At 42.5% G+C, this 27,557-nt stretch overlaps 1 protein-coding gene across 1 annotated transcript in view; it reads right to left on the minus strand.

Annotated features, from left to right (window-relative positions):
* Positions 1–15,279: 15,279 nt before the first annotated feature.
* LOC133615457 (uncharacterized) overlaps positions 15,280–27,557 on the minus strand; it is a 62,926-nt gene continuing 50,648 nt past the window's right edge. The window contains exon 13 of the mRNA XM_061974065.2: positions 15,280–15,544. Coding sequence (XP_061830049.2) covers positions 15,512–15,544 — 33 coding nt within the window. The 3' untranslated portion in view covers positions 15,280–15,511. The remainder of the gene's footprint in view (positions 15,545–27,557) is intronic.

Consider the following 27,557-nt stretch of genomic DNA (forward strand, 5'->3'; position numbering starts at 1 on the left):
TTGTTGTTATAGTTTTTATTTTGAGTCGTCCCAGAGTATGTTGTGACTAATAGTGCCTATTTTTGCAATTTTCTCAAAGGAACATTTTTATGATAGCAACAGTGGTACTGGGTACTTGGCCTGGAGAATTAAAACTATTCAGAGATGCAGTGCTAAAGAAAGGCGATCATCATTTGGAGGTAATCCTATATTATTCTTGAAAAATGTATTAAATAGAATAGTCATATGAGCACTTATTGGTTTTGTTGCATTTGTTGCAATGCTTTTCAGCTAGTAGCCAAACATTTTTTCATAAAAGTTGGGTCAAATCCAGCTGACAAAGTGTTTTGAACTGTATGTGATTGTCATGAGTAGTATGTCTCCATATTGTTTAGCTTTGGCGGAAGGACCATCTGATGAAGACAAGTCGGGAGGACCAACTGTTGGACAAGTTACCCAATTCATTCCAGAGATTGTCCTGTCTGAAGATGAGTGCAAGGAAGCGATGTCACTGATGAAACATTCGGCTGACGTGGACATGGTCATCAAAGAGATGAAGCTGACATTTGCCCATCTGCATAACATGGTCCTGGACCCACAGCAGTCAAGCAACAATCTTATTTTCCTCGTTTTAAAGACATCAAAGGCTTGGTAATTATCTCATCAACATTTTCTGTATTAATGTTGTACAACTATTGCACATTTTAACTGTCGTTTACTGTGTAATTTTAAAATTGGTACCTAACTTCCCACTACAGGTTGAACAGGATTTTGTTCTATTGTTTGGAGAGGATGTATCGGGCAAGTTTCTGGAGAAGTAGCCAACCACATTCAAAAAGAAGATCATCCAACAATGCAGAAAGCTTCCCTCCATCACTGAGCTTGAGAAACTCCTGATGGCAGCTGACCCTCCTGAGGATGGGGCTGAAGTGAACGTTGACTTTGGTAAGATGTTTGTAAGGATACATTCATTTAAATGAGGAAGCATGTTCAAAATGCAGACTTACAACCATAATTAGAACAAAATTCCAAAGTCTTTGGCCTCACCAAGAAGATATTTTTTGGAAAAAAAGGGCTTCTTCAGGTGTTTTTAAAGTGCCATATTTTATTTATATATATATATATATATATATATATATATATAGTAATGAAAATGCCACTGACCTTGCAGTGTATTAAATTAAATTGTTGGTCCACATTTGAAGTAGGCTATCAAACTTGTTCTGTTTCAGGTTGGGACAATGACCTCTCATCGATTTTGCTGCTCTTACACTTGATCCCACCGACTGCTCTAGGTCGGAAGAGGCCAGGAAAAGTTTCTGCATCCCGGGCTGAGAAGCATCTTGTGGTCTTCAAGAAGGTTTGTATTGTTCTCTAATAAAGGATTTTTAGTTTACAATAATTTATGTAATAATTTCTATAATATAACCACAACCATGTTGATTTTTTTATTCTTCTCTCCGTAGACTGGAACAAGCATCCAAGAACATCTTGACACCATTACTACCAGCACTCAACCCTATCTCCTGGCTGTTGGAGTTCATAATTCTCGACAAGAATGCCATACCTTGCAGGTCACACTCCTCTCTTGGTGCTTTTGATGAACTGTTTAAAGCACACTTTGTGTTTGCAACATCATACCACACCATGCTCCACAACATGTACACAATCATCCAGACTACTTTGTACAACATTGATGTTGGGAAGGTCAAATAGAGTCCTCGTGTTGCTGAAATTAGGACAAGGTTGCTTCTGTAGTGTTTGACTTTTGTCTTGCACCATTAAGTGTTTTGTTTGTCAGGCTGAGTTCCCTAGTTCAAACATGCTTGTTCGACATTTACGTTTAGTTCACGGTTACCTGCCTGGAAAAAATCTTAACCTTAAATGCGTTCAAACTGGATGTGGTGGTGTGTTTGGTACTTTCTCTGGTTTTAGGAAGCATTTGAAAACAAAACACTCAGTGTACTGAACTACAGATTGGCACCTTTGTTCACTTAAACAGGACAGAAGAGACAGTGTCAGTTAATGTAGATGAGTCAGCCACAACATCTGAACAGTCGAGACAAGCTAATAGGAGCAGTCTGGATATGTGTACCACTGCTGTTGCACAATTTAAGGTAGCTGGATTAAGTCAGTCTACTATGAATGGTTTTGTCTCATCCATGGAGGAAGTGTACAGAGTACCGCTGTGACTTCATTGTCTGTTCAGAAGTGGCATTTGACATGCCTGTGTTTTGTAAGATAAAAAATATTATTGTCAAAGCTGATAATGTATTGCTCTGTGGGAAACTATGTTTTGAGGAGCATTACCATGCCTATAAGGTCAGGTTGCATCCAGACAAAGTTGTTAAGGTTTTGGACATAAAGAAACTGCCTTACTCCAAACCAATTGATGTTCAAATGGCGTATGGAACATCATGTTCCACATTGTATGTTGTCCCATATTGCCATTTCATGCAGACCTAAGGTCACCCTTTCTGTATTCTCTCCCTAAAGTTGATTGTTCTGCCTGACAAAGAAATAAAGGTAATTAAACGTATGATATTGTATTACTGTGTTTTGCACTCACTTGCTATTTACAAGACAAAGTTGTTGAGACTTAATTTGACACTGCACAAGAGTAAATCAAGTAGAACGAGCACCATTTTTTTTTCCAGAAATAGTGTGAGGTTTTATAAACACTGCAATGTTAAAGCATTTTTACTATTTACTAAATATTTTTTTCTTCACTGCAAGGGAGTGAATAATCAACATATTATGAAACCTTATCAGAGTTTTTTGAACACCAAAGCAGTGTTAATGAGCAAATACATTTAACTTGGTGTACATTTATCACCACAGAAGAGTAATTTATCAACACTACTCAAGAGTAATATTTACACTAATCAGAGTTAAAAAATAAGTTGAACAACACTCTACAGTGTAACAATTTTTGACTCTATTTAGTGTTCATTTAACTCTATAAATTTAACACTATGGAAAGAGTAAATTTAACACCAGACAACACTCTACAGTGTTACAATTTTTGACTCTATGTAGTGTTCATTTAACTCTATAAATTTAACACTATGGAAAGAGTAAATTTAACACCAGTTTAGGTTAGGACCATATAGACTCGGGAAAAGTGTTAAATTTAACTCTTTAAGTGTTGATTTGACACAATGGAATTTACTGTGTTGGTTGGAGCTCCTTTTGCCTCAATTACTGCGTTAATGCGGCGTGGCATGGAGTCGATGAGTTTCTGGCACTGCTCAGGTGTTATGAGAGCCCAGGTTGCTCTGATAGTGGCCTTCAACTCTTCTGCGTTTTTGGGTCTGGCATTCTGCATCTTCCTTTTCACAATACCCCACAGATTTTCTGTGGGGCTAAGGTCAGGGGAGTTGGCGGGCCAATTTAGAACAGAAATACTATGGTCCGTAAACCAGGCACGGGTAGATTTTGCGCTGTGTGCAGGCGCCAAGTTCTGTTGGAACTTGAAATCTCCATCTCCATAGAGCAGGTCAGCAGCAGGAAGCATGAAGTGCTCTAAAACTTGCTGGTAGACGGCTGCGTTGACCCTGGATCTCAGGAAACAGAGTGGACCGACACCAGCAGATGACATGGCACCCCAAACCATCACCCAACCATGCAAATTTTGCATTTCCTTTGGAAATCGAGGTCCCAGAGTCTGGAGGAAGACAGGAGAGGCACAGGATCCACGTTGCCTGAAGTCTAGTGTAAAGTTTCCACCATCAGTGATGGTTTGGGGTGCCATGTCATCTGCTGGTGTCGGTCCACTCTGTTTCCTGAGATCCAGGGTCAACGCAGCCGTCTACCAGCAAGTTTTAGAGCACTTCATGCTTCCTGCTGCTGACCTGCTCTATGGAGATGGAGATTTCAAGTTCCAACAGGACTTGGCTCCTGCACACAGCGCAAAATCTACCCGTGCCTGGTTTACGGACCATGGTATTTCTGTTCTAAATTGGCCCGCCAACTCCCCTGACCTTAGCCCCATAGAAAATCTGTGGGGTATTGTGAAAAGGAAGATGCAGAATGCCAGACCCAAAAACGCAGAAGAGTTGAAGGCCACTATCAGAGCAACCTGGGCTCTCATAACACCTGAACAGTGCCAGAAACTCATCGACTCCATGCCACGCCGCATTAACGCAGTAATTGAGGCAAAAGGAGCTCCAACCAAGTATTGAGTATTGTACATGCTCATATTTTTCATTTTCATACTTTTCAGTTGGCCAACATTTCTAAAAATCCCTTTTTTGTATTAGCCTTAAGTAATATTCTAATTTTGTGACACACGGAATTTTGGATTTTCATTTGTTGCCACTTCAAATCATCAAAATTAAATGAAATAAACATTTGAATGCATCAGTCTGTGTGCAATGAATAAATATAATGTACAAGTTACACCTTTTGAATGCAATTACTGAAATAAATCAAGTTTTTCAAAATATTCTAATTTACTGGCTTTTACCTGTATATACACACATACATAAAATACGTGCTTTTTTAAATATATATTTCTTTACAAAAGCAGACATGATCGCCAGAAACAAGCCTGCATCTTCCTCAAAGGGGCGTCAAGGAGACCCATAAGTCACATTTCCAGGAATTCCAAGCAAAATATTCAAAGAGACAAGCTAAAAGTGCAACTTAATAAATTTTTTGCAGAAATATGGTGTGTGTTTTTGGCAAAATTTGTGTATTAAAATGGGGAAATAATAAAAACAAATGCAAATCTATGATACATATATATGTATTATTATTATTATTATTATCATTATAGGCATCCGTCCGTCAGTAGTGACGATGGGTTGCGCCTGGGGGAAGTCTTCCTCCCACCGTCGTAGTTGGCGCCAATCGGGTGGAGTTTAGGACTGCCAGCTTCCGTGTTGTTTCCTCCCTTTAGGGGGGAGGCTGGAGTGACCTCTCCGTGGCGCATGCCTGGGCAGAAAATTTGGAGATCCTGGGTTGCCCAGTCATCAAGATCCCCCTCTCGGCCGTGTTGATGTGGCCCAGAGGAAAGCAAGGCAATACGTCTGGCATCGGCTTGGCTGCAGGAGCTGCCGGCAGGGGGTCAGCAATGACACCCAGCCGCCTCAGGGGCTCCACTCCTGATTTTCTGTCTGGGTTTACTCCCATAGCCTTTCCTTCTCCCAAAGGTACAACAAGGCAGCGGGTATATGTATATGTACTGTGTATATGTGTATGTATATATATATGTGTATATATATACTTCTGTATGTATACAGTAGGTATATTTTTCTGTTGGTTTTTTTTGTATTTTATTTTGTTTTTGTTTTTTCTTTTTCTAATTTTGAAATTATGCAAATCTGGAAGTGTTAAATAGAAAAACAATAGTGGAGTCTTCTTACATATTGACGTTAGCTCTCAGATATAAGGTGTTATGTTATTAATCACACAACAAAAAAATTCTAATATACATTTTTTTTTGGACAACATTTCAATACAGTACTGTTTTATATAACATTTACCAAGAAGTGTCCAGGGGGTTTATGGTATTTTTTTTTGTCATAAAAAAATACAGCATATCAGTATAGAATTAAATTATGGAATGGATTAAGCAAAGCAATCAAGAAACTCTTCAAACTTAAAGTGTTTACCAAGTACAAAGAACAAGAACCATGACAAACATTCTCAATTTATTTCATCCATCCATCCATTCATTCTCAAAATAATCTTACTTATCTCATCATATGAAATATGACTTACTTCACCAATTATTATTATTAAATTATTATTTTTATTTATTTTTATTGTGATTACTTATGGAGTATATTGTGAATAAATTGTGAACAGGAAGTGAACAAAAAGTTTTAGCAACTGTTATGTAAAAGAAAAGGGGTAGGATTAAATAAGCTCTGCTTCTTCCTCCTCCTTTTTGAACATGTTGAAAAGAGAAACTGGAAATTGTGATGTATCATGTTGTATGCTTGCATGTTCGAAATAAACTCAAACTCAACTCAACTCAACAATCATGTGTGCTTACGGACTGTATCCCTGCAGACTATATTGATCTAATGGAGGAACCAGAAATATTAATAACAGAAAGAAACAACCTTTTTGTGTGAATGAGTGTAAATGGGGGAGGGAGGTTTTTTGGGTTGGTGCACTAATTGTGAGTGTATATTGTGTTTTTTATGTTGATTTAATAAAACATTTTTTAACAAAATATATTTTTTATTTATTTTTTGTGCGGCCCGGTACCAATCGATCCACGGACCGGTACCGGGCCGCGGCCCGGTGGTTGTGGACTGCTGCTCTACAGTAGACATTTTGGTCTATTTAGTTTGTCAGAGTTACAGGAGTGCTCTGCTTTTATTAAGGACCTACTACAAAAAAGCTAGTCAAGATAATTTCCAACAGCACTGTAGTGCAGTGATTCTCAAACTGTGGTACATGTTCCAGTAGTGGTACACGGGCTCCATCAGTGGTGCGCCAAAGAAACACTGCAGTGTTTTATTTTTCGATATTTAAACAGCGTTACTGTTCAAACTGTGTGTAATGTTACAGTGACCAAAAATAATACAAAAACACCTGTTAAATAAAGTCTCTGCATTGTTTTTAATGAATACTTTGGCCTACTACACTACTGTAGTTCAATGTCGATCGTCATGGTGGTACTTGCAGAGTCAAGTTTTTTCTGGGGTGGAAAAAAGTTTGAGAATCACTGGTCTAGTGCAGGGCCGTAACCAGGATTTGACAAATACCGAGGTCAAAACTTTGGTGGTCCAAGAGGAGCTTTTGAAAGGCTGAAATCATGGGTATCTAGCAGCATATAAACAATATTACCTTCAGCAACACAATTAACAATACACTTTTTTAATTACTATGCTGACATTTAATGTAATAAACAGTTTTAACATCATTGAAACATCAATTTGAAAACTTAACATAATTTATACCTCGACATGGAATTGAACCCACGGTCTCTACTTTGTAGCTTCAGTGCTAATGACACGTTCCACCAAGAGTTATGAGGAGAAATTTGTTTTCATGTTCTAATCAGTGCATGTATAAAATTTCATGTGAAGCGCCTTGTCATTAAGTAATTTACATTTGAAGTGCGCTTTTTCTCACAAAACGGGCCCCCCACGGCTAACAAAGCCATGCGGGCGGCACCTGACAAGACAACGATATAAAGTTAAAGTTCCAATGATTGTCACACACACACGAGGTGTGGTGAAATTTGCATTTGACACATCCCCATGTTCACCCCCTGGGAGGTGAGGGGAGCAGTGAGCAGCAGCGTGCGCCATGCTCGGCATTCATTTTGGTGATTTAAACCCCAATTCCAACCCTTGATGCTGAGTGCCAAGCAGGGAGGTAATGGGTCCCATTTTTGAGTTTGAGTTTGAGTTTGAGTTTGAGTTTATTTCGAACATGCAAGTATACAACATGATACATCACAATCTCCAGTTTCTCTTTTCAACATGTTCGAAAAGGAGTAGGAAGAAGCAGAGCTTATTTAATCCTACCCCTTTTCTTTTACATAACAGTTGCTAAAACTTTTGTTCACTTCCTGTTCTCAATTTATTCGCAATATACTCCATAAGTAATCACAATAAAATAAGTAAATAAATAATAATTGGTGAAGTAAGTTACATTTCATATGTTGAAATAAGTAAGATTATTTTGTGAGTAAAAGAATGAAAGAATGGATGAGTTAAATAAATTCAGAATGTTTATCATGGTTCTTCTTCTTTGTACTTTGTAAACACTTTAAGTTTGAAGAGTTTCTTGAAGTGGATCTTATTAGTACATTGTTTGATTGCTTTGCTTAATCCATTCCATAATTTAATTCCACATACTGATATACTGAAGGTCTTAAGTGTTGTACGTGCATACAAATGTTTTAAATTACATTTCTCCCTAAGATTATATTTCTCCTCTTTTTTTGAGAAAAATTGTTGTATATTCTTGGGTAGCAGGTTATAGTTTGCTTTGTGTATAATTTTAGTTGTTTGCAAATTCACTATGTCGTAGAGTTTCAGAATCTTTGATTCAATAAATAAAGGATTTGTGTGTTCTCTATATCCAACATTATGTATTATTCTAACTGATCTTTTTTGTAACACCGTTAATGAATGAAGTGTACTTTTGTAATTATTTCTCCATATTTCTGCACAATAACTCAGATATGGTAACACTAGTGAGCAGTAGAGAATATGAAGTGATTTTTTGTCTAGAACATGTTTTGCTTTATTCATTATTGACGTGTTTCTTGCTACTTTATGTTGTATATTTTTTACGTGAGATTTCCAGTTCAATTTATCATCAATCATTATACCTAGAAATTTGGTTTCATTTACTCTTTCAATTTCTATTCCGTTTATTTGTATTTGTGTTTGACTTTCTCTTCTACTGTTACCAAATAGCATTATTTTAGTTTTACTGAGATTCAACGATAGTCTGTTTTTGTCAAACCATCTTTTTAATTTGTTAATTTCTTCTGTTATTATTTGTAGTATCTTCTGTGTGTTCTCTCCTGAACAAAACGCTGTTGTATCATCCGCAAATAATACTAACTTTAAATCTTTTGTAACTTTACAAATGTCATTTATATATAGATTGAATAATTTAGGTCCTAGTATTGATCCCTGAGGTACACCACAGGATATATTTAACGTTGTAGAGGTGTGTTCGCCTACCTTCACGTATTGTTTCCTGTTCATTAGATAACTTCTTATCCAGTTTAAGACTAACCCTCTGATGCCATATCGTTCTAGTTTTTTGATTAAAATATTGTGATTAATTGTGTCAAATGCTTTAGTTAGATCCATAATCCAGATCCATTTTTTGTAGTGTTTGGTATGACTCGGCCGGGGTTTGAACTCACAACCTCCCAGTCTCAGGGCGGACACTCTAACCGCAAGGCCACTGAGCTGGTATAATTTATGTTGACAGCACATTTCGGATTGGATAATGTTTCAAGTAGGTTTGTACGGTATACCAGTATTGGTATAATACCGCGATACTAATTAATCATTTTCGGTACTATCCCGCCTCTAAAAAGTAAGGTCCCCCAACCAATCCTCGCCAACATGGCGACAAAGTGAGTTTCTTACGAATATCATCCCTGCAGGACGAGGAATAGCTAAACATGCTTCACTACAAAATGTAAAAAAAATGCCATAGGTGGATCTACATCTGACATCCACTGTAATGATACCAAGTACAGGAGCGTATCTAGTCGATACTACTATGATTACATCAATATTTTTTAGCATCACAAAATCTTTTTTCGTTTTTTAAAAATGTCCCTGGACACATGAGGACTTTGAATATGACCAATGTATGATCCTGTAATGACTTGGTATCGGATTGATACCTATATTTGTGGTATCATCCAAAACTAATGTAAAGCATCCAAACAACAGAAAAATAAGTGATTATTACATTTTAACAGAAGTGTAGATAGAACATGTTAAAAGAGAAAGTAAGCAGATATTAACAGTAAATGAACATGTAGATTAATAATTCATTTTTACCACTTGTCCTTAATAATTTAAACAAAATAATAGAATGGAAAATGACACAATATGTTACTGCATATGTCAGCAGCTAAAATAGGAGCCTTTGTTTGTTTACTTACTAATAAATGACTTTTTGCTACGGCACGATTGCAAAAGCCACAACAAATACAAACACTACAACACAACACCATGAATTGATTAACGTGGACCCCGACTTAAATAAGTTGAAAAACTTATTTGGGTGTTACCATTTAGTGGTCAATTGTACGGAATATGTACCGTACTGTGCAATCTATTGATAAAAGTTTCAATCAATCAAAAAGCCACAACACAACTTTAAGCCACAAAGGAAGCAACAGACACAATGGAAGTGACAGCGGAGCAAGTTTTGCTGACGGACCTAGTGAGGCAGAAGTGTAATGAACATAATTATTGGTATTATTAAAAAAAGAAAAAAAAAGTTATTTATGACTAAAAAATGGTCACACTTCACGTACTTTTCCAATCTCAATCATTACACCGTTTTTAACTTTACATCTTAGGAAGTTATATTGTTATGTTTTGTCTTATAGTTGTTGTGTTGTGGCATTTGTATTTGAATTGTTTTTCTCGGCTACCGCAGCTGTTTAAATAACAATAAAACGTATTAAGATAAGGAGGTCAAACCATCTGATCTGAAAAGATTTGGTTGCGCCTAATTTCTCTCGTACACCTCCCTTTCATTCAACCCTGAAGAGATGTTGGTTGCATTTTATGTTGAAAAACAACAGCAAATGTAGCAAGTAAATAAACTGTTAAAATGTTGGTTACTGTACTTTTATATATCATTTCTTGAATATTAAAAATGTAAGTAGAAAACTTTTCTTCTTGTTAATTCAACCTGAAGTGTTGGTTGCACTTTATTCAAATAACATGTTAATGCATTGGCCATGTTGTTGTTTACTTGCTTGTTTGCATCCATAATTCGTTCACCTAATTCCTTAGAAGAAATCAGAGGAATATAGATCATTTCACATGCAGTGTCCAGTATCTACTTCAAAGTCACACTGGTTGAATTTTTTTTCTTAAAAAGTTACTGAATTGATTTCAACTCACTGAATCCTTTCAGATCCTATTATTCTGAATAAACTAATATAGTCCCTAAATCATATCGGCAAAATCAAATTATGATTTGATTCAAATCGTTAAAACAAATTGTACACCCCTATTATTGTTTTATATTTTAATTGACAATAGTATAAAATTGGTACTTGAAAAACAGTGCAGTTGCTTAAACAGTGCCTGGACTGGTACTTGAAACATTAAAAACATGCAAATTTTTTGTTAAAAAACAAAAAACAAACAAACAATAAAATACTCATTTCTAAGAGGGGACTGCAATTTTTGGGAATTGTGCCTATCATTCGCAGTCCTTATGTAAGACAAGGACACATGTTTTTCTTTTTTTATGCTTTGTAAATCGTAAATAAAGGTTAGCAAAAGTCAGCTAACAATTGAGTCACGGTGAGTCGCTATATTCCGCCTATTCAGCGGTCTAAAAAATATCCAAACCCCTCCATCAATGTTTTATATCCATGCTGTAAGTATATATGTAATGTAGTAACAGGCACATTCATAATAACGTAATGTAATTACGTATTTTGCTCATTTCAAGCATACAGCGACACATTCATTTCCAGTGTTGGGACTAACGCGTTACAAAGTAACGCGTTACTGTAACGCCGTTAGTTTCGGCGGTAACTAGTAATCTAACGCGTTATTTTTTTATATTCAGTAACTCAGTTACCGTTACTACATGATGCGTTACTGCGTTATTTTACGTTACTTTTTATGTAGCATAAAGTGTGTTTTATCGGAGCGCTGCTGTGTCATCGTTCTGATTCTTCTTGTGTCACAAGCCGGAGAAGAGAGAGAGACATGCGCTCTGTGTGGGTGTGTGGGGAGGGGAGGGGGGCGTGTCTGATCATGGCGGAGCCCGAAGTCGAGTTTGCTAACATGGAGATATTTTCACTACTTTTCTTTTGTCGAGCACAAAGAAAATAACATTTTAGTTAAATGTGAATTGTGCTTTGGATCAAAGATCCCATCTACTGCCCAAAACAGCAATTCAAATCTGCTGAAACAAGCTACATAGCAACATGCTTCGACGAAGCTAGTAAAGAGAGACAGAGACTCTGATGCCACTTCACCTCCACCATTTAAGGATTAACTATGCCTCTTCTCATCATTCACCGCTGAAGGTACACACACTCTGTCAATCAATGTTCCCTCTAATTGTTGATGTGTGTGAGCAAACGCAAAAACTCCCTGAGCATGAGTGGAGCCCATGTGAGCAACATCACATGTGCACACTGTGGCTACACCAGCAGCACACCTGTCCCAAACCTGACTAAATAACAAGTTCAATCTCCATCCATCCATCCATTTTCTACCGCTTGTCTCTTTCGGGGTGGCAGGAGCCTATCTCAGCTGCATTCGGGCGGAAGGCAGGGTACACCCTGGACAAGTCCCCCCCCCATCACAGGGCCAATACAGATACACAGACAACATTCTCTTATTATTATAATCAAATGACATCAGTCACTTCCATTTCTAACATAAGTGTTTAGGCCCACTTACAATGACAATAACAACAAATATTGTTTTTCATGAACTGTGTACTTGTATTGTTTGTCTGGGTGGAGGTCCTGCTTTGGAAATAGTTTGTACCCCTTTCATTTAGTTCCCATTAAAACATTCACATGTTGCACAATGAGATGTAAGCAGGGGATCATGTGTACATTCCTGCAACTTCCTGTTTGTAAAAAATATATTTTTATTAGTATTTATTTAATATACTAACATCATTTAATAATTAATATTTATAAATTAAGATTCCTAATAAATGACACTAGAATAAGCACACATTTGATTGGTAAATCATAGTGTAACGACCTGGAATTACACTTTATGTGTGGTGTTGGAGTTGTCTGACTTTTTGTGTGGCTGTAAACGCATCACTGGCTAAGTGCCATATGTGCAAGTGTTGGCACACGTGAGAAAGAGCGAGTGGCTGCTGTTGATATAACAAAGTTGCTTTTGGTCTGGTTTGTACTGCAGAAAATGACCACTTTTGCTAGATATCATTTTTTTTACTAATGTTTTGGTGATGTGTTTATGGCCGACAATATTGTTAGTCAAGGGTTGAAGTTGCCTAGAGGTATTGTTTTAGTGCGGTTTTGAAGGAGGATAGAGATGCACTTTCTTTTACACCTGTTGGGAGTGCATTCCATATTGATGTGGCATAGAAGGAGAATGAGTTAAGACCTTTGTTAGATCGGAATCTGGGTTTAACGTGGTTTGTGGAGCTCCCCCTGGTGTTGTGGTTATGGCGGTCATTTAGGTTATGGAAGTAGTTTGACATGTACTTCGGTATCAAGGAGGTGTAGTGGATTTTATAGACTAGGCTCAGGGCAAGTTGTTTTACTCTGTCCTCCACCCTGAGCCAGCCCACTTTGGAGAAGTGGTTTGGAGTGAGGTGTGATCTGGTGTGGAGGTCTAAAAGTAACCTGACTAGCTTGTTCTGGGATGTTTGGAGTCTAGATTTGAGGGTTTTGGAGGTGCTAGGGTACCTGGAGGTGCAAGCGTAATCGTTGGTTGACCTTTCTGATTACCTTGGTTGCCATTTTATCACAGGAAAGATTCGCCTCTAGAATGGAACCTAGGTAGGTGACCTCATCTTTCCTGGTGATAACAATGTCCCCCACTTTTATAGTAAAGTCACTGACAATCTTGAGATTTATGTGGGACCCAAATAGGATGGATTCCGTTTTACCCAAGTGTATGGATAGTTTATTGTCAGCAAGCCAGGTACAAATACTAAGGAGTTCAGCACTGAGGATTTTCTCCACCTGTGACTTGTCCTTGCCGGATACCAGCAGGGCCGAGTCATCCACAAACAAGAAAAATTCAGTCGCATGCTGATGACATGTCATTTACGTATATTAGGAACAGTAAAGGCCCTAGTATACTGCCTTGGGGGACTCCACAGCTTACTGAGAGGGGGGTGACACGGTGCCGTTCACCTCTACCACCTGTTCCCTCCCCTCCAAGTAAGATTGCATCCAGCTCGATGAGGTTTTGTCAAATCCGATTGCTCTGAGCTTATCCAACAGTATAGCGTGGTTAATGGTGTCAAAGGCCTTCTGAAGGTCCAGCATGACCATGCCGCAGTATTTGCCCGCCTCCACCTCATGTTTGATGTGGTCGGTCAGATAGAGAAGGCATGTGTCAGTGGAGTGGTTAGTTCTGAAGCTGGATTGGAATTTGTACATGAGTTTATCAGTAGCAAGGTGTGACAGACTCCAGCTGTCGTCGGGGTTCTTAGGACCATCAAGGAAGAACATAGCTGCAGGCAGGTTTAGACTTCTTTATGTTTCCAATAAACCTTTGTCTTCTTTCTCCGGGCGCTTTTCAGCTCCGGCTCCACCTGCTGCTCGCTCCACCGCCTGCTTTTCAGCCGCGCGCGTCTTCGTCTCCCTCTGGCTCTCCTGCGCTCTTGCTCCGCATCCGCCTCTCGTTGTGTTTGTCTCTTTCCGTCTCTCTCCGTCTCCTTTCTCTCTCCGTCCTCCTCTGCTGCTCCCCTTTTCATTCAGTGAGAGGAAGTTAATTAATTGTGCCCAGCTGCCCGTTCCACGCACCTGCAGTCCATTTCGATTGCGGCGTCGCTCCCGGCGCGCCCCGCCTCGCTTCTCGCTCGTCGTCCACGCCTCCTCGCCGCCATCTTGGAGCGGGCTCCGGTGTGCCTTGCCTCGCCGCTGGACCGCCAGCCACACCTCCTCGCCGCCATCTCGGAGTCGGCCCCGGCGGGACACGCTTCGCAGTCGGTCTGCCGGCTCCGCCTCCCCACACAAGGTATCTATCGACCTGTTCATAAACTATTTTTTCCATTACTTTTGAAATGGACCTGAGAATAGAAACAGGTCGGTAGTTACCAGGTTCTAATTTGCTACCTTTTTTAAAAAGGGGGTTTACTCTTGCTATCTTGAAATCCTTGGGTACGTGGCCTTGTTTAATTGTGAGGTTAATTATGTGTGTGATGATAGGAGCAATGGTGGTGGCATAGTCCCTGAGGAATCTGGAGGGAAAATTGTCAAGGCCGGTGGCCTTGTTTAGGTGGAGCGCGCTCAATTTATTAAGCACCTCGTCAGCTCAGACTATTTCTAACTTGAAATTGTTGTTGATTACTCCTAGCTTTCTGTAGAAGGCTTTAATGTGTTCCACACCAAAACAACCACAGTGGTGGTTGCCTCCGCCGCAGCCGGAAGCAATCAACGACCAACACACCTGGCTTTGATGAGGGACGACAAGATAAAGAGCCTCGCCGCTGACTTCTCTTCGTCGGAACGTAGCTCTGCTATCAGTAAGCTTCGCTTGTCTGACTTCCCTCCTGATCTCGCTCGTTTGCTTTTTTCCTCATGCCTTTTTCCTGATCCCATTTTGTCTCTCGTTCTCCCTACAGCCACCCGTGTCTCAGCTTTCACTGTGTGCCTCCGCTGCTGCTTTTCCCTCCTGGACCCTGTTTGCTCTTCCTGATCCTTGACCCCGTTTTGGACTTCCGGACTTCTCCCTCCTGCCTACGACCCCGCTCGGACTTTGGACCTCTTTGCTTCTTCCCCTTGGACTTGGACGCTGTACATCCAACACGCACCTCAACAGACCTTACGGTATTTACATATGGTTAATTTCCACACGTAGTTTTCCATTCAAACGCATAGTAGCATACACACCCCATGCACTCATCAAGCACTCAATAAATCTGTTGAGCTTGATCTACTGTCGTCGTGCCGTCTCCTTCCCCAGTCCTACACAACAATATCATGGTCAAGCAAGTGTTGCAGGTTGCTGGCCTGACTTTTTGCAAGCTGCAGAATGTGTGTTACAGTCATCAATGTTAACCGAGGTTTACCTAGTGGACGGGGAAGCTGTGTGGCTCCAGCTGCCGGCAGTATACCGTAGAGTTTTATTTTCTCATGGAAGGTCATACAGGAATTGGAAGAAGCTCATGGGAAGGAAGGACGAAATGGCGGAGTTTCCTGAAGAAAGATGCAGGAATTGTTGTCAGATATAAAGTTTATAGGTGAACTTAATTTGACGGTCTCTAAACTTTTGAATGCACAACATTTAACGTACCTGTTTCACATCCCTTTTTTTTTTTTTTGGTAAGTCTCTCAATTTCACAGAGTCAGTTTGACCACAGGTTTTATCAGTCTGCCTGAGCGTGTGTACAGTCCATCTTTTGCAGGAGGTGGACGAGCATTGAGTGTTGGTGAAACAGTGTCAGTAGTAATGACGGGGGAAGGCTGCTGCGTAGCAGTGTCAAGTAGCTGTCCATCTGGAGGTAGAGTTGCTGTGTCTCCAGTTGGCTCAGGAACCTATTGCAGGTGACGACGGTTGCGCCTCAATGTCGCCCCCTGTTGAGTCTCGATGATGTATGATCTTGGCGTTGCGCAGTCAGCGGTGATGACAGCGGGTGTTCCCCAGGCGTGCTGATTGTCCAGTTTGACGCGGACAGGATCACCAGGTCTCAGCGACGGCACGGGCTTTGTTCCATGTCGGAGGTTGAAGTAGAACGCGTGTTTCTCCTTCTCCTCTGCATCTTTGCTCCTGACGGTTTTCAGGTTAGGCCATACTTGCCAACCCTCCTGGATTTTCCGGGAGACTCCCGAAATTCAGCGCCTCTCCCGAAAACCTCCCGGGACAAATTTTCTCCCGAAAATCTCCCGAAATTCAGGCGGACTCAGGTCCATGCGGACCTGAGTCCGCTAACCCACAATATAAACAGCGTACCTGCCCAATGACGTTATAACTGTAGAATGATCGAGGGCAGTTTCATTAACGTCCTCCCAGCGCGGTAACAACACACAACAACAGCAGTCACGTTTTTGTCTACCGTAAAGCAGTTTGTCTGCCGTAAACAGCAATGTTGTGACACTCTTAAACAGGACAATACTGCCATCTAGTGCATTTGATGAAAGCACTTTTGTGTGTGCCACACAGCAATGCATCATCAGAGAGGGTGTTCAGCATGGTTCGAAAAATAGTGACAGAGAATAGAACAAGGATGGACAATTCAACCCTTAACTCAACAATGAGTAGATGAGTGTTTTGTGTGTGTATATGTGTAAATAAAAGAACACTGAAATTCAAGTATTTCTCAAATTATATTTTTCAAATTATATTTATAGCCAGAATTCACTGAAAGTCAAGTATTTCTTATATATATATATATATATATATATATATATATATATATATATATATATATATATATATATATATATATATTTATATATATATATATATATATATATATATATATATATATATATATATATATATATATATATATATATTTATATATATATATATATATATATATATATATATATATATATATATATATTTATATATATATATATATATATATATATATATATATATATATGAAATACTTGACTTAGTATTTCGTCAAGTATTTCTTATATATATATATATATATATATATATATATATATATATATATATATATATATATATATATATATATATATATATGTATATATGAAATACTTGACTTAGTATTTCGTCAAGTATTTCTTATATATATATATATATATATATATATATATATATATATATGAAATACTTGACTTGGTGAATTCTAGCTGTAAATATACTCCTCCCCTCTTAACCACGCCCCCAAGCACGCCCCCCCTCCCACGCCCCCCGCCCCCCACCTCCCGAAATCAGAGGTCTCAAGGTTGGCAAGTATGGGTTAGGCCATCTAGGAAGTAGGTTTTTCTCAAGTGTTGGAAGTGTTGTTTTTATCTTCCTGCCCATAAGCAGTTCAGCTGGGCTTGCACCAGTGGAGGTGCAGGGTGTAGAGCGGTAGCACATGAGATCGAGTAGAGGATCTTTTTGTTTTAGAATAGTCTTTGCAATTTGGAGTCCTCTCTCAGCATGTCCGTTTCCTTGTGGATGATGGGGACTTGAGGTAATGTGCTCAAAGTCGTACTCTCTACCGAACTCTCGGAACTCCTCACATGTGAACTGGGGCCCATTGTCACTAATTACTTGGTCTGGGCAACCGAATCTGGCAAATACTGCTTTTAACTTCAACACCACCTGTGAGGCAGTGGTTGTAGGCATGTGGAGTATCTCAAGGAACCTGGAAAAGTAGTCTGACACGACGAGGTAAGTATGTTTGTTATGATCACATAAATGCATAGCAATTCTCTTCCAGGGCCGGTCAGGTAGAGGGGTCGAGATGAGGGGCTCTTTGCGCTAAGTGGGTCTCATCTCATGACAAACCTGACAGGTCTGGATTTTCTGCTTGATTTCAACTGAGATGCCAGGCCACCACACTGAAGTTTTAGCCCGCTCTCTGCATTTTGACAGTCCTTGATGTCCAACATGGATTCGATCCAGGACATCTGCTCTTAGAGGGCTTGGGATTATCATGTGATGATTCCGTTGTACTCCGACAGTTCACTCCTTATAGGGTAATAGTCTTTGATGGCAAGTGAAACATCAGCCACATAGTCCGGCCATCCTGACTTGACACATTTAAGCACCATCTGCAAGTTGCTGTCAGCTGCTGTGGCTGCTCTTATGGTCCCAAGCTTTTGTGGTGTAGCTGGCATGTTGTCAACAACGGCTGAAATATAACATTCCACATCCGAGTGAGTGTCGGTCACCTCTGTCACATTCTGCAGTGGACTACGCGACAGGGTGTCCGCTAGAGTCAAGGTCTTTCCTGGTGCATATTCGGCGGTTGGCTTGAATCTCATTAGTCTCATTAACAGTCTCTGGCACCGTATCGGAACATTATCCAAATCTTTCTTGTTCATTAGCACCACCAAGGGCAAGTTCTCAAGGCCCACAAGGTACTTCTCAAACCTTTCACATGCCCAGACGCTTGCCAGGCACTCCTTTTCGATCTGGGCGTACCTGGTTTCCGCCTCAGACAGACGACGTGAGCAATAAGCGACTGGCTTCCAGTCTCCATCGTGTAGTTGCAGCAGCACTCCGCCGATGTCGTAGCTACCAGCATCAGCCGACACTGTTGTAGGTCGATTCACGTCGTAGAACTTTAGAACTGGAGAAGTAGACAGGATGTCCTAGATGCGCTGGAACGCCTCCTGCTGTGCATGGTCCCACGTCCATTCGGTTTGGGATCTCAACAGTTCATAAAGTGGCTGGCCCACTGTTGACAGATTTGGGATATATATTCCCAGGAACGTGAACATTCCAAGGACACGTCTGAGTTCCTGTACGTTCTGTGGTGGTGGTAGCTCTCTGATGGCTTCGACTTTATTGGGATCCGGTTTCACACCTGTTTTGTCAATCACTTGGCCAAGGAAGTTAAGTTTTTCCACATCTGCCACAGGCATTTTGGTGCTTCTTGCTGTCCACTTTCCCTTTTATTTCTCCACTGTTGTTTTTCTCTATATGCAAATTTCCCACGTCCGCGGGCGATCTCCTGCACCGCCGTGCACGCCTCTCCTTGTTGCTGGTGCACTTGTGCATTCACCTCTTCGGACTGGCGAACAGTCTGTATAGTTTGGGTTAGCGTCAAACCAGCCTCCAGCTGCAGTTTGCGTGAAAGGTCTTTGTCCACAATACCCACAACTATGCGGTCACGAATGTGGTCGTCCCTTGCTGCTCTAAAGTCACAGTGTTCGGATAAATCATATAGAGCTCTGATAAACATTTGAACTTTCTCACCGGGCCACTGTCCTCTCTGGTAGAAACATGCGCGCTCGTGGATCACGTTCCGTTTGGGATAAAAGTACTCGTCGTATTTTCCTAACACAACGTCAAACTTTTTCTGATCATCCTCTGACAACGTGAACGACTTGAAATGTTTTCAGCCCTTGGACCCATAGCATATATCAGGCAACTGACCTGTACTTCGCTGTCCTCCTTTGCTAGTTTTGTTGCTATGGGATACCGTTGGAAACGTTGTTTCCAATCTCCCCATTCATTTGGTCGGTCGAACGCAAAACTATCCGGAGGATTAAACTTGGCCATTTCCTTGCCGCGACGTGATTGTCCGTTACTTCTGACACCATGTAATAATGTTCAAAAACAAAAGGTATATCCAATGAATAACTTTACTCAGATTTTAGCAGGGTACACACATGTGACGAACACTTTTACGACTCACCGCAAAACCATAGCAACCACGCTAGCAACGCACCTCCTTTACGGCAGCTGTCGCAACGTCATTAAAGCAACAGCAGCACATACATATACACGCAACTTATATGACACTCATGACAGCAACTTATATGACACTCATGACAGACGGGTGGACGTCCAGGGGAACTAGGTGACGATAAGCGCTCACTTCATCACAGCAGACTGGCAGATGACAAGACACGCCCCGTCTACGGGAGTCACCTTGCTCAGGTACTGACACAAGCAGTGGAGGAATGGAAGATAAAGATATCCCAGTCACACGTGATAATGCCCAAAATCAAATAATTGCAGTGAATGAGGCAGGACTGGAACCACAGTTAGGTGCTTTGCACATGTAGTGAATTTGGCATCACAGAAGGGAATCTCACTCAATAGGATGGAGCGCCTCCTTGGGAGGATCAGGAAGGAGGTTTCCTACTTCCACCCAAGCACAACAGCTGCTCATGTGCTTAAGACAAAACAAGAAACGCTAAAGCTGCCTACTCATACACTCATACATGATGTCCCAACAAGGTGGAACTCCACTTATGATATGTTGGAGCAGCAAGTGTGACAGGATGTACATTTAGTTACTAGTAGAATACAGTTACAAGTAGAATACAGTGATTGTAAGTAGCAAAGTAAGCTCTTGAGTTGTATTACTATGTCATTTTATATTCACAACTTAAAAATGTTTATTGTTAATGACAACAGTAAAGCACCGTTATTTGTAGAATATGGAGCTAATGTTATTGTAATGCCAGCATTAATAAGAGCCATTGTAGTACTGGACGGCTCCAGCAGGGGGCGCGTTGTGCTAGGAGCTATACTAGGGGACACCTGACTTCCTGCTTGCAGTCAATACAGACGTGAGCAGAACCAAGTTGTGTCCTCGTATCTGTATACTCAAACATCTCCCTTCTCAGGTACAAATGTTTTTATGTACATAGTTCTACCCTGAATGTATCTTTATAGTGTTTAAACATGTTTGAAAGAGTATATTTTTATGATATGTGTCTTTTCAGTCGACATGGCTTTATACATGACCAAGCTAATGCTAAAGCTAATTGCACTGCCGATGACCAAGCAGATGCAACAGTGTTAAATATATAGAAAGGTACTGTGCGTAGTTAATTATTAATCTGTGTATATTGCTGATGAAATGTGTATTTACTACAGTTTCTGGGACTAATTCAGTGTAGTTTGTTTAATCTTAAGGAATGATAAGTGACTTTTGTTACTAAAACAATATAGGCTTACTGTAGTGGGTGAACCTTTGTATTTACTTGTTGAGACATCTTCAAATACTGTTACAATAAGGTAAAGTCTATTAGTGCAAAGAACAGGAAAACCTACTCGATTATTTGAAAGTAAAATCTGTATGATAATACTGGAGTGCATTTTATGTTTGTTGCAATACTGTGTACTTGTACATGTTTGGTGTTTGATTTGTTGGCAGTCAATACAGACGTGAGCAGAACAAAGTTGTGTACTCGTATCTGTATACTCAAACATCTCCCTTCTCAGGGCGATTACACAAGCAGCTATATACTCTGCATTGACCCACAAGACCCTGAAGACAAATGTCAAAGATATCATCCAGTCTGATGATGATGAGAGAGCGGCAGAGGAGGTTCTCCAGGTGCTTGAACCCCTCAAAACTGTTACATCTCTACTGAGCACTGAAACTTCACCATCTGTGTCAATGATCCTGCCACTGAAAACAAGGATTGTACAATCCATGGCTCCAAGTGTGGAAAACAGCACCATCACTCCAGACGTCAGTCTTTATTTCACTACCTATGTTTCAAGGAAGATGATATGCCTTATGTTGTACTTTAAGTTGTTTTTTATTAATGGTCGTTGGTCCAAGTTTAAAGAAAGGAGAAGTGCCTTTTATGTTGCACTGTTTTTCATTAATTATGTTAAAAAGAAGATACAAATGCATGTCAAGTTGATCAACAGATTGTATTATTCTCCAGTGCAACAACAGTACTGAAATGAAGGCTAAAAGGGCATTAATGGGAGCTTTAAAAAAAAAGAAGAACAAAATAAATAACTAAATAGTTACTTTTCACAGTAACAAATTACTTTTTGGTGTAAGTAACTGAGTTAGTAACTGAGTTACTTTTGAAATAAAGTAACTAGTAACTGTAACTAGTTACTGGTTTTCAGTAACTAACCCAACACTGCTGTTCAGTATGTTTTTCTGTAAAAATACTTTTTTTAAAAATGCACCTGCTGTATATTTTACAGTTAAGCTGCTTAATAGAGAATAGCAAGTTGTGTAAAAAGCATACTTGCCAACCTTGAGACCTCCGAATTCGGGAGATGGGGGAGGGGGGATTTTTTGAGGGGGCGGGGGTGTATATTGTAGCGTCCCGGAAGAGTTAGTGCTGCAAGGGGTTCTGGGTATTTTTTTCTGTTGTGTTTATGTTGTGTTACGGTGCGGATGTTCTCCCGAAATGTGTTTGTCATTCTTGTTTGGTGTGGGTTCACAGTGTGGCGCATATTTGTAACAGTGTTAAAGTAGTTCATACGGCCACCCTCAGTGTGAACTGCATGGCTGTTGATCAAGTATGCGTTGCATTCACTTATGTGTGTGTTAAAGCTGCATATATTATATGAATGGGCCTGTACGTGTCACGGCGCGGATTCGAACCCGTGTCTCTCATAATTCTGAGTGTCACAATTCCTCTTCTGGCTGCTCGCTCGGACACGCCCCCGCTCACGCTGGGCAGCGACAAGGCTGCCGGCAATCACTCATCATCACACCTGGGCTTGACGAGAGGGAGCGGCATAAAGAGACAGCGAAGCCAGGAGACCTTTGCCAGAACGTAGCCAATCTCACCTGAGTAAGCATCACGTCTGGCACCTCTCCCTCGTTCCTTGCTCGCCTTCATTGTGCTCTTCCTCGTTTCTGTTTTGATGTCTTTTGTGTCTTCCACAGTGTTTTCCGCGATCGTGTCTTGCCTCACGACCTCCTCCCGGATTGTTGCTTGCCTTCCCCGATCCTTGACCACTGTTTGGACCCTGACATCGTTGCCTCTCTCCAGCCCCCGACTGCTTGCCTTCCTGCTGACTACCCCTTCGCCTTCCCCTTTGGATTCGACGAAAGATACATCCAACACGCACCGACAACACCCTCTGGTAAATTCTACATTGTTAATTCCACACATAGTCTGCATTCACTCACTAGTGGTAGCATACACTTCCCACACATTCATCAAAGGTTTAAATAAACCTTCAAAAACGCAGTTCTGCCTTGGTGTCGCCTCCTTCCCTTTGTCTAGTACACAACAGTACGTTCTGGCCAAAAACATGGCGGAACCGGGCGACACCCGAGAAGCCCTGTCTCGATCCCCCAGGACTTCTGGCTTGTCCATGCTTAGTGCTGTGGTTAACGAGCACCAAGAGCGTTTTATTGCCCTTGAGGACAATTTTGAGAGAGCTTTTTCTAAACTTCACTCTAGGCTGGACTGCCTTATGCCTAGAGTGACCCCCACTGCAGCTACCCCGCAGCTCACTTCCCCAGTCCAAAGACCGGAACGCTGCGGTCTGGAACGAGAGCCCAAAATAGCTTGTCCTAGACCCTTTGAGGGTGATTTTGAGCTGTGCAGGGGATTTCTTGTTCAGTGTGATCTTATTTTTCAACACCAGCCTTCACGCTATTCTTCTGATGGGGCTAAGATCGCTTTTATTTTTGCCCTACTCACGGGACCTGCACTCAAGTGGGCTACGGCTGCCGTGGACAGGACCTTGGGGCTAAGCACAGACTACGCTGCCTTCCGGGCCGAATTTCGGGCCGTATTTGACCACCCCAAGGATGGGGGGGACGCCGCGGGACACCTACATTCCATCCAGCAGGGACTTCGCTCGGTGGCGGCCTACACTCTGGAATTCCGGACCCTGGCGGATGACAGCGGATGGGACGATCGGGCGCTCCAGAGCGCGTTCCGTCGAGGACTTTCGGAGGAGATTAAGGACGGACTACTGAGGGACAGACCCAGATCCTGCAGGGACCTCATCGAACTTGCACTCTTGTTCGATCAGAGATTGACGGAACGTGCGGCTGAGCGAGCCCAGGGAGCCACAAGGATCAGTACCCGGCCTCAACTGCTACCCACTTTTGAAGCTCCAGCCCCGCTACATATGGCTCCAACCACCATGCTGACAGCCCCGGAGCCCATGCAGATGGGAAGGACTCGGCTGACCATTGAAGAGAGAGAGAGAAGGTTCAGACAACGTCTTTGTCTTTACTGTGGTCTAACCGGACATATCCTTCGTTTTTGTCCGGCTAAACCAAAAGACCAGGCTCGCCAGCTGAGGGGGTCCTGGTGAGCCATACTTCTTTTCCCCAAGATAAGGAAAACCCCGACTTCGTGATACCCGCTACCCTAGCGTGGGGCTCTAAATCTATCCAAGTAAAGGCTTATTTGGACTCTGGAGCCGATGAGAGTCTCCTGGACTATGAATTTGCCCAAAGGATGGGCATTCCCCTGGTCCACCTGAACCGGTCACTTCCTGCTCAAGCCCTGGACGGACGACCTTTGGGACCCATCAGGTTTCATACTGAACCCATTACCATGACCATTTCAGGAAACCACAGCGAGACCATCAGTCTTTGGGTTCTGGAGACCCCCGTCGCCCCGCTGGTGCTGGGTAGATCTTGGCTCCGTCAACATGACCCCCACGTCTCTTGGTCTTCTGGCAGGATCTTGGCATGGAGCACACCCTGCCACGCTAACTGTCTCAGGGCTGCCTCCCCTCCGGTCCACGTTCCCAGTGTTGCTACCCCCCAGACGGATCTGTCCCGTGTACCTGCCTGCTACCATGACCTAGCGGAGGTTTTCAACAGGGAGCAAGCACAGGGTCTACCCCCGCATAGGCCATACGATTGTGCTATTGAGCTACTCCCGGAGGCTAAGCTACCTGCAAGCCGGCTTTATAATCTGTCACTCCCCGAGAAAGAGGCCATGAAGACATACATCACGGAGGGTCTAGCTTCGGGAATCATCACTCAATCTAAGTCTCCACTGGCAGCTGGATTCTTCTTTGTCTCCAAGAAGGACGGTTCACTCAGGCCTTGCATCGACTACCGTCATCTCAACAACATTACTATTAAGAACAAGTACCCCCTGCCTCTTCTCAACTCATCCTTCGAACCATTGGCACCAGCCACCATCTTCTCTAAATTGGATCTCCGGAACGCCTATCATCTTGTGCGGATTAAGGAAGGGGACGAGTGGAAGACAGCGTTCAACACCCACCTTGGGCACTTCGAATACCGGGTCATGCCTTTTGGACTCACGAACCCCCCAGCTGTTTTTCAGGCCCTCGTCAATGACATTCTGCGTGATATGCTTGATAAATTTGTCGTTGTTTATCTTGATGACATTCTGATTTTTTCCCAGAGTTTGGCTGAACACCAGGAACATGTTACTCGTACTCCAGAGACTTTTAGAGAACCGGCTCTTTGTCAAGGCCGAGAAGTGCAACTTTCACACCTCTTCAGTGGAATTCCTCGGTTTTGTAGTCGAGAAGGGACACATCCGAGCCGACCCCAAGAAAGTGGATGCTGTAGTGGATTGGCCTCAGCCATCTTCTAAAACGGAGTTGCGGAGATTTCTCGGCTTCGCTGGATTTTACCGACGCTTCATCCAGGACTTCAGCCGGATTGCCGCACCACTCCATGCCCTCACCTCTCCTAAAGGTTTTTTTGTCTGGTCTCATACTGCTAACAAGGCTTTCGAAGAGCTGAAGAAGAGATTCATCTCCGCTCCTGTCCTCGTCCACCCTGACTTGGACGTTGCCTTTCTTGTGGAGGTGGACGCTTCAGATTCCGGGATTGGAGCTGTACTTTCTCAACGCTCTAAGATTGACAATCTCATTCACCCAGTTGCATTTTTTTCCAGACGCCTATCCCTGGCAGAGCGGAACTACGACGCTGGGAACAGAGAACTGTTGGCGGTCCACGAAGCTCTTGCCAAATGGAGACACTGGTTGGAGGGGGCTCGTCACCAGTTCCAGATCCTAACTGACCACAGCAATCTCCTCCACATCCGCTCTGCCAGGAGGCTGAATAATCGACAGGCAAGATGGCAACAATTCTTCTCCCGCTTCGACTACTTGCTGTCTTTCAGACCTGGATCCAAGAACGCTAAGGCGGACGCTCTCTCCAGAGTGTTTATGGAGGAACCTTCTGAGCGCCCAGTGGATGTCCCCATTCTTCCTCCCTCTCGCATTGTGGGGATGGTTTCCTGGAAAGTGGAGGAACTTGTTAAAACTGCACTGCGCTCCAATCCAGGACCTGGGGGTGGACCACCCAACAAGCTCTTTGTCCATCAGGAACTGCGATCCAGAGTCCTGGATTGGGGCCACTCTAGCCTGTTTTCGTGCCATCCTGGATTCCAAAGAACCCTTTTACTGCTTCGTAGACGCTTCTGGTGGCCATCCATGGCCAGAGACACGCGTGAGTTTATCGCAGCATGTTCTTCTTGTGCCCGCAGCAAAGCATCACACAGACCCCCAGCTGGTCTCCTTCACCCGCTCCCCATCCCTGCCCGCCCTTGGTCACCCATCGCCTTGGATTTCATCACAGGATTTCCAGCCTCCAGAGGTAACACTACCATATTAACCATTGTAGACCGATTCTCCAAAGCAGCCCATTTCATTCCTCTTGGCAAACTACCTTCTGCTTCGGAGACGGCTGACCTCCTCACCCTTCACGTCATCAAATTGCATGGTATCCCTGTAGACATTGTGTCTGATCGGGGCCCCCAGTTTTCTTCACAAGTCTGGAGAGCCTTTTGTAGGGGGATTGGGGCCTCGGTCAGTCTCACTTCGGGATACCACCCCCAGAGCAACGGGCAGGCTGAAAGGTCGAACCAGAGCGTGGAGACCATGCTCCGCTGCGTTGCCAGTAAGAAGCCCACTACCTGGAGCAAGTTCCTTCCTTGGGTGGAATACTCCTACAACTCCTTGAGGAGCTCCGCTACCGGTATGTCACCTTTTGAATGTTCTTTGGGCTATCAACCCCCCTTGTTTCCCCAGCAAGAATTGGAGATTGCAGTGCCCTCTACTAAGGCCCACATAAGGAAGTGTCAGAGGGTGTGGAGAGCCGCTCGAGCAGCCTTAGAGAAGGCTTCTGCAAAGATGTGCTGCAACGCCAACCGTCATCGCGTCCCGGCTCCATCCTATCGGCCGGGCCAACAAGTCTTGTTATTGGCCAAGGACCTTAATCTTCAGGTACCTTCTAAGAAGTTAGCACCCCGTTACGTTGGTCCATTCCCCATCATCTCTATAATTAACCCCGTATCTATCAAGCTAGCTCTCCCACCCTCGGTTAAGAGACACTCGGTAGTACATGTTTCACAGATAAAACCGGTAGCGGAGAGCGCTCTGTCTCCCCCTGTCCCTGCCCCCCCTCCCTCTAGGTTCCTGGAAAATGGAGATCAGGTTTGGACGGTTAAAGAAATCCTCAGGGTCCGTCGACAGGGTAGGGGGCTTGTGTATCTGGTCGACTGGGAGGGTTATGGACCAGAGGACAGGTCTTGGGTACCAGCCTCCTATCTTGCCGATCCCTCACTTCTAGAGGATTTCTACCGCTCCAATCCTGATGCTCCTCGACCTTTGCCAGAACGTAGCCAATCTCACCTGAGTAAGCATCACGTCTGGCACCTCTCCCTCGTTCCTTGCTCGCCTTCATTGTGCTCTTCCTCGTTTCTGTTTTGATGTCTTTTGTGTCTTCCACAGTGTTTTCCGTGATCGTGTCTTGCCTCACGACCTCCTCCCGGATTGTTGCTTGCCTTCCCCGATCCTTGACCACTGTTTTGGACCCTGACATCGTTGCCTCTCTCCAGC

The sequence above is a fragment of the Nerophis lumbriciformis genome, linkage group LG22 (assembly GCF_033978685.3).
Source record: "Nerophis lumbriciformis linkage group LG22, RoL_Nlum_v2.1, whole genome shotgun sequence".
Classification (NCBI taxonomy): domain Eukaryota; kingdom Metazoa; phylum Chordata; class Actinopteri; order Syngnathiformes; family Syngnathidae; genus Nerophis; species Nerophis lumbriciformis.